At 38.2% G+C, this 12,895-nt stretch overlaps 1 protein-coding gene across 1 annotated transcript in view; it reads left to right on the top strand.

Moving 5' to 3' along the window:
- The window catches only part of ITGA8 (integrin subunit alpha 8), a 209,382-nt gene that overhangs the window by 154,240 nt on the left and 42,247 nt on the right, over window positions 1-12,895 (top strand). The window contains exons 22-23 of the mRNA XM_079769464.1: window positions 1,746-1,825; window positions 7,494-7,574. Of these exons, the coding sequence (XP_079625590.1) occupies window positions 1,746-1,825; window positions 7,494-7,574 (161 nt within the window). The remainder of the gene's footprint in view (window positions 1-1,745; window positions 1,826-7,493; window positions 7,575-12,895) is intronic.

Here is a 12,895-nt window from a genome sequence, read left to right as displayed (position 1 = left end):
AGGAGTAGACCTTTGCAGCCCCGGCTTTGTCCGGAAAATCGTCTGGACAGTCGTTCTGCTGTACAGCAGTTCAGTCAATTTGCACATTATGCTTTTTTTTATTATAGATAACCAGTTTTATTGCCACTCCTTGTAGATGCCTGACTAAGCTAGAATCTGACAATATCAAGATGAAAATATACAACCCCCATTCAATAAGAAACTCAAAATTAGCGATACCATAGGTTGAATGATAGGAGAGTAGCAAAGATAGAGGAAATAAAAAAACAATTCTGCCTGATCCGGCCTATGGGATCAGAGGATGTATTGCAGGAGGCATCTCTTATCCTGAGTTTTGAAACGTGAGCAGGAGTTCTCCAAGTAGAGAAAGCAGGGAAAGGCATACAAGGTTTCCAAAGAAAGAAGAGCATGTGGCAAAGGCCCAGAGGTCTGACAGAAAATTGCACACTTGGAATATTAAAGGTATTCATCATGGTTGGGACATAAGGATGCATAGGCTTAATAATTAGACACACTTGGGTTTAAATCCCAACTGCCATTTATCAGCTGTGATGCCTCGGGCAAGGCACACTGAAGCCGGAGAATACCTATTTGCAGGAATGTTTGGAGCAATGCCATGATATGATATAAACCACTAGTGGCTTTACACTAGGGCAGTACCTAGCTTGTAGCACATTCAGTAAGGGTTAGAAAAATGGTGATTTATGATAAAAGTGACAATTTATTATTAGTTCATGTTATTACTGCGTCATATTAACCTGAATTTTTAATGGTTTGATTCTCATAGTGTAGTGTAGTGTAGACAGATTCTGGAGTCAGCTTGAAGGGATTTCAATTCCAACTCTGGAGTTTATTTGCTTTGCACCTGGAGCAAGTCACTTAATCTCTCTCCTCCTCAGATTGCTGCTTGATTGCAAAATGTCAACAATCACAGTCCCTACCTCACAGACTGGTTGCTGTGATTTCATGAAACAATGCATGTTAGGGTTAGTATAGTTCATGGGAGAGGCATTACTATCATTCTATGTCTTAGCTATTGTTTTTCCCTCATTTATATTATCACTGGACTTACTTTTCTCCAAGTTTAAAAATCTGTTTTCAAATTATAAAAATATAATAAGAGAGTTTTAAAACTTTTGAAAATAAAGATGGAAAAAATAACCCACACATTTACAACTTTAACATAGCATAGTATATTGTTTGGTATATTTTCTTACAATACATCCTCACTCCTCTACAATAACTTTTCCAATGATAGACTTTTAAAACCATAGCTGAAACACATTACACCTACAATATTGTAATCTTATTTATTGACCATCATAATGTCATAAGCATTTTTCACATTGTTGCATAGGCTTCATAGCCATGATTTCAAAGACTACATAAATGTCTATCATAAAATAGAATCACAGTTTTCTAAATCACTCACCTTGTATATTTAGGTTGTTTTTAATTTGGCACACAACAAGGTATCAGGAGAAGAGTTAGTATGGGCCTAAAATGAAGAGAGGAAACCAAAATGTGTAAGGACTGGCATTGTCTGGGCCCTACTGTCTCAATTGCATGGCTTCCTTTCAGCTCTCAGCCATCCAGGATAGAAGCAGAAAAAGGAACAGCAATCCAGAGTGGTGTTTTGCAGGATAACTTTAAAATATTTTATGCTGTGTATAAGGTTCCTCCCATATAATAACATAGTGTGTTGTATGTGTGTGTGTGTGTGTTTGTGTTTTTTTTAAATTTAGTATTCTCTGGGCCTCCGATTTGCAGTTCCACGTCTTGAGAAAACAAACGTGAGCATTAACTTCGATCTTCAAATCAGAAGGTTAGACCTTTAAATGCCTAACACTCAATATTAAAATGATACACAGTGAAATGAATGCTATTTGTCAAGCTCCTTCATCTTAAAAGTTCATCTGAAATTTGAACCCAGACTTTCACAGCCCATTTTTCCTTTGTTTATCTCAGTTCTTTCAATGTTTTTGGTTCTGAAAAGAGATTGCATTCTGTAGGCCAAGTTATGAGAGTAAAATTTTGTCCTGGGCACCTTCCACCTCCCTTCACCTCCAGTTTTTCTCATTCTGATGCACATGCCTTCTACCACTTCCACCCCCTCCACATCCCTACCATGCTCACACATGGGGGTTAACTAATCCCTAAGAACAAAATTTCTGCAAAAAAGCATAGATTTTGCATTAGAAATCTTGAAATCTTCTAACTTTTCAAGAATGAATGAGTCTCTCTCTGATGGTTCAATATGAGCACCAAGGCTAGATGCAGATAAGATCATACATAGGGTGAGGCAAAAATAGGTTTTCAGTTGTGAGTACATGAAACACGGAGTTTTTTTCTTGAATTATTATTTATGAATTCTTGTGCTGTATTATTTTCCATACAAACAATTATAAACCTACTCTTCCCCCCCTGCCCCCCGTTATTCGAAGGGCATAACCTTCTCTGGCAACTATGAGCTGAGTCATACATAGCTTCCCCCTTTTTCTAAGACTAATCCTGCTCAGGAATTCAAGTGTGACTTTATCCTTTCACCATCTATTCTGTTTGCTTCTTCATGGCCGAAAATATTTCATGAGTAGGAAGACCCGTAGAGAGCAGTGTACATGAGGGCCAGGAGTCCCAACTGTGGATTGCAACCCATTATCCAGCAATGGAATCCATTTATTGACTATAGACTCATATTAAAAGAAAAGGCAATTGATGAAATATAATACATCAGAGTCCTATTCACAAAACATCCCTTTCAGATAAATATAAATATATAGTGAGATATCCTGGGAGATGTGTGTGTGTGTGTGTGTGTGTATATATATATATATATATATATATATATATATATATATATATACACTTAATGTTGTGATCTGCAATTTTAAAAGTTTGAAAGACACTGATGTGGACAGCAAGTGCAGGCCTTTCATAGTTATTTATAACTTGCCCAGCACGTTCTAATATGAACATCAGTATCTACAATTTCATTCTCAAATACTAGTGTGCATCATGGCTAATCTCTAAACGTACCTTCTGTCCTGCAAGAGGGTGTCATTGAAGTGTGAGGATTTTTAGAAAAATTATTTTGCACAATGGATTATTTTTAATAGCTACTTAATTAGAAGTGTAAGATTAAAGAAAAAGATATAAACTCTACAAGTATATAGGCAATTTCAAAAATCTGCAACCTATGTCACAGACCATATTCCCCAAGTTTTGTTCTACATTTCCAGGGAGAAGGGTTTTTGATATCCTTTTCTGACCTTAATTGGGTCTTTTAAATTTTAACTTAAATATTTTCTGCTGAATCTTAATTTTTTAATTTTTTTAAATCCAAATTAGTGATGGGATATAGATAGAATGAATAATTCTTCATTGTACCAAAAGCTTATTGAATAAATGTATATTTCCCAAGAGGCTTAGCTATTCATAAATATTTTCACTTGAGTAATTGGTTAATATTTGTAAGTTTTCAGGGAAAATACAACAAGGAAAGGGTGCTCCATAGTGGAGGACCACCATCACTCCAGGCAGCAAGCCAGTTTTCAGTTCTCACCATCATTGTCTGTGGCATTGATCCTGTGGTGGCATGTATGTAGCTTTGTGTCACTTGGGGGAAAGTTACACCTTTCATAAACTATGCAGCGTTTATCTAAAAAAAAAAAAAATCTGTTACAAAGGTGCAAAGCACATTCCTTGACCTTTCCCATGACCTTTGACCGCTGTTATGGATAATAGAATAGATGCAATTTGCAGTTCACTTGGGGAGCAGAGGGCACCAGTAATGTTCTCTGCCTTCCCCAGTTCCACCCTGTAGATCAGGGGTGGGGAACCTTTTTTCTGCCAGGGGCCATTTGGATATTTATAACATCATTTGCGGGCTACACAAAATTATCAACTTAAAAATTAGCCTGCTATATTTGGTCAAACATTTAATTAACTCACCCCTGATGCCTTGGCAGGACCAGACTGAATGATATCACAGAACTTATATGGCCTGCAGGCCAACGTTCCCACCCCTGCGTAGATCATCATTGAAATACTGAATTAGATGATAAAGTGCTGAATTTGATGGAAAGTAGAAATAATCACATTCTTAACATCCCCCTTCATCTAACATTATGACTATTCCATCCTTATATGCTATAAAACTTATGACTATTTTAACATTATTTTTAAAAATATAAAAATGTGAAAATGCAAAAAGAACTGGGGAGCCTACATAAAGCATCAATTCCAAAAACATACATTGTAGTGATAAAAGCATTTGAAAATACTTTTAGTTCTCAAATACAAAAGCATTTGAGAAGTGAGCATTTATCTGCATGCTTTTCTGGCAGACTCCAAAGATGTAAATAAGTATTTAATGGATGGTTTGTGTCCAGTTTAAATGTGTTTAAACCAAAACTAAACTAAACCAAATGCTCTGAACTCTAAAGCTTTTGTCCATATTGACCACTGTTACCCACATTTAATGCCCGTTTTCACAAATAGAACCCAAAAGAAAACTGGGATTTACAAATTAACAAACTTAAAATATTTTGTGTTCCCAAATGTTTGCATTAAATGGTGTCTCCATGCCCTGGCACGGTGTGACATGTAAACATTTTCCTCTCTGTGTAGAGTGGGTCTCAGAGAGCAATTTCCATGCACGAACACATCTTTGTGATCATAGTTGCTGTTGCTCCTTCAGTAATGGTGAAATGAACATTGTATTGCCTTTGCTGATATTCCAAAGACCACAGAAAGCATAGAGGGATTGCTAGAAAATAGAAAATAGGCCACAGTAAAGAAAAAGAAAATTGCATTGAAGTAAAAGGTAAAAAACATCTTTATCCTTGATGCACGACAGAGGGCGTAGTCCTGGAGAGGAAATTCAGCATTCCTTGCGTAGAACTAGCACTGACAGTGTAAGTAGCTCAGCACCCAGGGCAGTGGCAAATTGCTTGTTTGAATATAGCAGTTATATTAGTGAGGGAGGTTTCCTTCCAGGAAAGAGGTCAAAGAAGTATCTAAGTAATATGTCAAGTCCGGTACCTTTCTTGCTGGGAGTTTTGTTGACATCACTGGTTGCAACACCAAGTGTCATGTCAAGCTTGAGTGGCAGGATGAATCTGACTAGCCAACCAGGTCTAGCCTCGGAGTCTGCCTTTGCTTTTGTTAAATTTCAAAACTGCCTCTGTAAGCCTCATATTGGATTCCTGTCCCAAGATTATTTCAGTGCTTAACATATATTTATATTGTCAGGGTGTTGTGAATAATGGAAATCGTGTTTATTTGAACCTCTTAGAAAGAAAATACAATAGGATTATGGAATAACTTTTTTTTTCAAATTATTTTTTAAATATATTTTATTGATTTTTTACAGAGAGGAAGGGAGAGGGATAGAAAGCTAGAAACATCCACGAGAGAGAAACATCGACTAGCTGCCTCCTGCACGACCCCTACCGGGGGATGTGCCTGCAACCAATGTACATGCCCTTGACCGGAATCGAACCTGGGACCTTTCAGTCCACAGACCGATGCCCTGTCCACAGAGCCAAACCGGTTTTGGCAAATTATGGAATAACTTAAATGACACTTACCCCCTATAATTCTAATTTCCACTTCCACAAAATGGTAATGAGCTAGAAAATAGAACAAAGTCTAGTTAATCTGTGGAACAAGTAGACTTAAATTTCCAAACTAACGCATTCCCATAATGGGTTTGGAACCACGAAGTCTGCAACAAGTGGTGTTTGCTTAATGACTTCTTATTGGTTAGTAATTCAGAACCCTGCCTTTAAAAAACGCAAGCAAGAAAGAAATGTTTTAGTTGACTGATCCTCCCCAGATGTGATAATAGTAAAATGGACCGGAAACTGGTGTTCAAACTTGGGTGAACAAGTCCCCCAAGGCTCATCACAAGCTTAGCAGTGATTCCCATTACAGGAAATGAGCCTGACATTTGCCTGTTTATGTCTTTTATGTGTGTTTGTAGTTTAAGTTGCCTTATCAGTATATACAATCGAACAGGACTTTTACAAAGCAATGTGGGAACAATTCTATCTTCTCCTTTGAGAGCAGACTTTTATCCTGTCTTTTCCAGCTCCCACATTTAGAAAGCTTCGAAAGCTAAACAGAACAGACCCATTACCATCATTGCAGAGTTAGAGCCTGTCCATTGAATCTGTGAGGTTCCGTGGGAAGAAGAGGCGCTTACTCTTGCTAATGAGACCCGAATATAATCATGGCCTGTTTGTGGGGGTGTGGCCACCTCTCAGTTTGCTACAAGCTGCATAGTCCTTTGGGATATGAGGGTGACTTCGATGAAAGCACAGAAGGACAATAAATGCATCCAAAGCTCAGCTACTGGGTCAAGCCTCTTGAGACACATTTCATCTTCCTTACAGTACTGGCTGCTTAACACAAGTTTCTTTGGGGGAAAGTCTCACTTCTCCAGTAATTATTTTGGCATAGTTAAATTTTATGTCTACTTATATTTGCTGGAGAGAAAGAAACAGCAAACTTGAAAATCATTTTGCCGCTGTGCAAAGAAATATTATTAAGCATGTACCTTCCATCTTCAGATTCTTTTTTAAAAAAAATTTATTGATTGACTTTAAGAGAGAGAGAGAAACATCCATTTGTTGTTCTACTTACTTATGCATTCATTGGTTGATTCTTGTACGTGTGCTGACCTGGGATCAAACCCACAACCTTGGTATATCAGGACAATGCTCTAACCAACTGAGCTACCTGGCCAGGGTCCCAGCTTGAGATTCCTGATGCACGTGACAAACATCCATGTCATCTGCTCATTGCCTCTGCATGAACTGCCCAACTTTCTCTGATCTCCCTTCTTCACCCTACTGGCCAAGCCTTTGCTCACCCCAACCCCCCACCCTAGTGGGTCAGTGAGCAGGCAGTGAATGCCAACTTATTTTAATATTACTTAAGAAATAAACCCATACGGAAGATAAATTTGCTGCCCAAACAATGCATGGTATGATGCATTCCAGAGTCAAATGCAAATGCTTTTTCCATTATGTGTAGCTTTTAGATTATTCTTGCCAGTCCTCCTTTTTATGAGCATGGAAAACAGAAGTTGACTGTGCTGTCCTTTTTCATTTGATGGGCAATGAATATGATGCTCAGAGAAGTTAAGGAATGTGTCCAAGTTAGATGCTGGAAAATGAACTCAGCTCACTGCCTTTTGGGTTTAGCCATTGAATCAGAAAAAGGATTAGCTTCTCTAGATACCAACTGTGCTTTCTGATAAGATGTCTCCTCATGGAAAGTTATATTCATTACTTTTGATCATAATGGATCTTAGCATTTCCATATATAAATGGTTATGATTTTGTAGAATGGATATGCCATTGTTTTCTGAATGATCATGTTGGTAATGTGTGTTGCTCAAGTGATATACAGAATGTATTTTATGATCATATGTTATAGTAACATGTCTGAGAAAATATATTTAAATTATATGTCATTGTGTTTAGTTCCAACAAGGATAATCCAGACAGCAATCTTGTGAGCCTGCAAATCAACATCACTGCTGTAGCTCAAGTAGAAATAAGAGGGTAAGTAATAAACAAAGCATTGTAGTAGTTACACTACATGTAATAATAGCTTTCTGTATATGAGAGTGATGATAAAATACCAGTAAAAACTGTATGGAATTTTCCTAATGCATTCAAGATCACAGTTCACTTTGGTATAAATTTTCATTCTTTTCTGCCCATTATTAGCCTTCCATTGCAAAGTAGAGTAAACCCTGTATGGTAATTAAGTCTGAAGACATCAAAACAAGGGCTCACTTTATTCCTCAAACTGACAGTTTAATAATCAAACTATAAAAGCTGGTGGTAAGAAGACAGATAAAATGGACAACCGTTGTGACTGCCTGAAAGTCTCACTTCTCGAGTAATTATTTTGGCAGAGTGAAAATTCAGCCTCACCATACCACATCTTGAGTTTAAGAAATGGCTAACTCTGAGATGTGAGGGCTGATGGGATCTACATTTTAAAGCTTTTCCATTCTGTCCTATTCTTTGAAGAAGGTGCCAATAAGCCATCAATTGGGAGACAGGAGGAAAGTGGTCAAGTAAAAGGCTTGAAATAACTACCATCTGGGAAATTTATCCTGGGGGAAAAAAGAACTCAGAAATGGCCTGCATGTAGTTCTTATTTTGTGCAAGCGTGGACGTCATTACTTTTATTTTAATTCTTATTTCTCCAGAACAACCAGTTGGCTAAAAAATATCAACTGGTGTTGGGGCTGAATTGTCACTGGGACTCCAGCAATCCCAGTTCCCTTTTCCTTGTCCATAGGTCTGAGTGGTTCACATTCCTCCACAACGGCAACTACAGATTTCTGCACCCAGAGCCTTTGTCACCTGGCTTTTTCTTACTCTGCCCCCTGCTGCTCCCAAGGAAGGGGGTGTCTACCTGCTATCCCGGCACCTCTGAGACTCCACCTAGTGGGTTAGAGAATAGTAATGCTTAACGTTTATTGATACTTCCACGTGTTACCCCACCATGTTAGGACATCTGAGTGTGTACTAGTGCCCTTGCTGTACGACCGAGGGAGTTTGGGCACAGGAGTTAAAGGCTACACAGCTAGGAAGTGGGGGCTGGAATGTAAGTACAGGCAGCCTGTCCTAAGTGCATGCTTAGAAATGTCAGCTATGCACCCTATGAGATGGAGTTTCTTGAACATTATCTACACAAAATCTCATTTTATGTATGCTTTTGTGTGTTTTTTCCATTCAAATGAATGTTTTTGACATTCACCCACTTTAGTCCATGTGCCTATAGTTCATTCATTTTGACTGCAGAAGAGAATAATGTAAAACTATACCATAACTTATTTATCCATTCTACTCTTGATGAATACTTGGGGGTTTTCTTGTTTTATTTACTTACTTTTTTATAAACTTCCTTGTATATATTTTCTGACTATCAGAATAGTTTATGCTCCAATGTGGAATTTTAGGATCAGAGAATATGCAATGTTTCCATTGCTTCACATTATTACTATTATTGTTGTTATTATTTTCCTCACCCTTTGATCTGTTTATTGATTTTTAGAGAGAGGGAAAAGGAGAGAGAGAGAAAGAGAAAAATATTGAGGTGAGAGAGAAACACTGATTGGCTGTCTCCCATAGGCACCCAGGCTGGGGATTGAACCTGCTTGGTTTCTGGTTACCATGAGATTCATATATAACAAGCGATGTTTATAGTGATCCATTATAAGTTGATAGCTGTTTAAGTTCAAACACATTCTAAAACTACCATAGTTTTTACTCCTCCACATTTTTTTAAATTTATCTTTATTGTTGAAAGTATTACAAATGTCCCCCTTTTTCCCCATTGACCCCATTCATCCTGCCCCCAACCACCCCCCCAGGCCTTTATATATGCATAACACATTAATGTTTCTGACATCATATTTTACAGTGTGTGTGTGTGTGTGTGTGTGTGTGTGTGCGTGTGTGTGTGTGTGATTGGATTTTAAACCAAACGTTCTGAGGAAGAAGCACACTTAGTCATGATTATTGTTCTCTTTATATATTATAGGACTCAACTTAAAACTTGGTTAGTGACTTTGGCATATATGTTCATGAGAAATATAGATCTGTAGTTTTCTTTTCTTACAATATCTTTTTCTGATTTTGGTATCAGGGGGATGCCAGTTTTGTAAAATGAGTTGGAATGATTTCTCCATCTGCTCTATTTTCTGAGTTTGTGTAGAATTTGTATTATTTTTTTCATAAATATTTGGTAAAAATCACCAGGCAAGCCATGTGAGTCTGGAGTATTTTGTTTTTTGTTTGTTTGTTTGTTTGGCTTTTTGTTTTTGCAGGAAGGTTTTAACAATTAAATTGCATTCTTTGATATAAAGCTATTTATATTCTCTGTTTCTACTTGAGTGAGCTTTGGTAGTCTTTCAAGGAATTTGTCTATTTCATCTAAGTTGTTACATGTTTTCACATGAAGTTGTTCATAATCTCTCATTTTCCTTTTACTATCTGTAGGAAGGATTTCTAATGATGGCCCCTCATCATTCCCAATATTGGCGATTTGTATCTTCTACCTTTTTCCCCAGATCAGTCTGGCTAAAGTTTAGTGGTCTTTTCAAAGCACCAATTTTTTTGTTCATTGATTTTTAAAAAATTTTTTTGCTTTTGTTTTCTATTCCATTGGTTTCTGCTTTTATTGTTATTATTTCCTTCCTTCTGCTCATTTTGGGTTGGGGTTTCTCTTTTTTTTTTTCTCCTTCCTCTATGTAGAAATTAGATCATTGATGGGAGACCTGTCTTCTTTTCTTACATAAGCATTTTGTGATGTAAATTTCCCTTCTTTAGTAGCATGCATAAGTGTTGATATGTTGGTTTTTCATTGCGAATTCACTTCTAAGTATTTTCTAATTTCCTTTGTGATTTCCTCTAACTTATGAGTTGACTCATAGGAAGTGACCTATTTGATTTACAGATATTTGGAGCTAATCTATTTTATTTTTGTGAATTTCTAGTTTAATTCCCCCATTCCTCTCTTGATAAGAAAAACACTATCTTTTAAATCAGAAAAGAAAACAGAAGCATTATTATCTATGATCTTTAAAAAAAAATCGTAACTAGTATATATATAATTTTTTTTCTCTTTCTTTAAATTTAGCTTATCTTTGTTTTGCTAACTGCCGGAGCCTGCCGGCATCAGTCGAACAGTACCTGCAAGGGGGGTGAGGATGAGAAATGACAGCCAGAAAACAGGATGGGATCGGGAGGATGGGAGCACTTCCTGCTTGCCATCCCGAGTTTATTTTTCTCCACACTTTTATACAGGGCCAGTTACATGCCATACATTACATCATTCCTATAATGTGGTAAGCATAATTATACCCCTTTGTTTAAGGTTTCCTACTGACCTTTACACAAAGCTCCTTATCTTGGCTAAGATCCTAATGGCTATACCTATACACACACCTCTGACGCCACCTAAATTCCTTTCCATCCTATAATCTAGCTATGCTTCTTGCTGAAGGATAATTACGCTTATACATTAACGGTGCTTAAAGGTTAACTAAGCTTTAGGGGGCTGAATGTGTGATTACTAAACTATTGTGCTTAGGGGTCTCTAAGTCTAAGGGGGGCAGGATGTATGACTAACCTTGGGAACAGGCAGGCCACTTTGTGAAACCTGCCCTCTCAGGACTTTGTCAACTGAGGTCGCTCCCGACAACTCCCCCCTTCTAAAAAATTAAACAGGTTGGGCTTTTAATTTTAGTTCATGTAGCCCAGTGCGCAGTGCAAGAATGCCTTTACCTACTCTACACATTAAGATAGGAAATAAGAAAAACAGTATCAGAACTAAACCTCCTAATCCAGAAATTCCTAAAGCTAAATGCTGAAAATCTCCTACAGAGGGAACAGTCTTAAGAAACTGATCAAGAAAATTTCGAGCGGTGTCACTGGCATCAAAACGCAAGGGTCCTGCTTCTTGTAAAACTTGAATCTCTTTATGCAAAGCTAATAAGTCTAAAGAATCATTCGCACTATGCCATATGCCTTCTAAGTGGTTCTTCACTCTATTCCAGGTATGCACACTCTCATTATATTTCTTAGATGTAACACAGATCCAACTATACTCTGCGTGACACTCCAATCTAGATCTTATTTGGAGACTCTGTACCTTTTCTCCTAGGTACAGTACCATGTCATGTAAAGCATTCAGTTTCTCCTCCATGTTCCTATCAATATTTTCCTGAGTGCCCAATGCCTGGGAAATATTTTTAGACAAGTTATTAACAAAATGCGCTGTTTGCACTTGCTGAGTTAACGCCACCGCTGCTGCAGTAGCAGAGGCAATCAAGGTGATGAGGGCTGTGATACCTGCTATCAGCAAGCCAATGAATCTCCTTGGCCTGGATAGTGCCCCTGTGATCTCATGCCAAACCTGTAACGCCTTGTCTGAATACCAGGGGCCAGTAAGATTGACAGGCACCGTTATAAAGGATGGCTGGTGTACCACAGCAACTGGTTTCCCATTTCCTAAATTCTTGACACAGTTGGTCAAATTGCATTGGACACACTGTAACTGGTATCTATTTCCAGAAAATGTGATATTAATCCTTCCTACTAATAGAGCATAAGGTTCAGGCACACAGGCAATGACAGGTCTTTCTTCAGGCAGATTAGTATAAAGTAATGACTCTGGTCCAAGGTGAGAGGTGTCCTCATTATCTTTCTGAACCAGAGGAGTATCCATACTTGCTCCTAACTTCCATAACCCATATTGGAATTTCCCATTACTTAATCCCCATATTCCCGTATACATTCCCAGTTCTAAGGAGTCTGTCCTGTTGGGTTGAGACCAGTCATAAATGGAAAAATTAGTTCCTGGGAGTACGTACTGTGCTGCCTGAGTACCATGACAACGTTTCCATGGCACAGCGTACTTGGCAGTCAGGGATTCTTTTTCACAAGGGGGCAAGTCCTGGGGTGGAGTGATGTTGATTACCTTTCCCTTCTTTCTGCTCAGTCCTTTAAGAAACACCATCCAGCGGGAGATGCCATTGCTACAGAGTCCATTTGTAGACATCCCGTTACATCACCCTCTAATGACAAACAAATAGGCATTCCATTCCCTTGTCCAAAATAGTTAAAACCCACATGTAGTTCTGGTCGTATATGTCCATTAGAAGGCATCCCCAGGGTGTGAGTGTCATTCACATATACCGGAACTGACGGTCCGCCCCATTCAGCTGGATGAAGTAAAGGAGGGTCAGGAACGTAGGCCCAGTGGATGTCTCCTCGGACGCTCGGTACTTGGCAGCTTAGGATAGCCATCATCGCCAGGAACATTGAGACTCCTGTCTTTGGAGTAGAAGTCTGTATCAGCA

This window comes from Cnephaeus nilssonii (genome assembly GCF_951640355.1).
Source record: "Cnephaeus nilssonii genome assembly, chromosome: 4".
Taxonomy (NCBI): Eukaryota; Metazoa; Chordata; class Mammalia; order Chiroptera; family Vespertilionidae; genus Cnephaeus; species Cnephaeus nilssonii.
The sequence above is the reverse complement of the archived record's forward strand: the minus strand, read 5'-3'. Positions and strand labels throughout refer to the sequence as shown.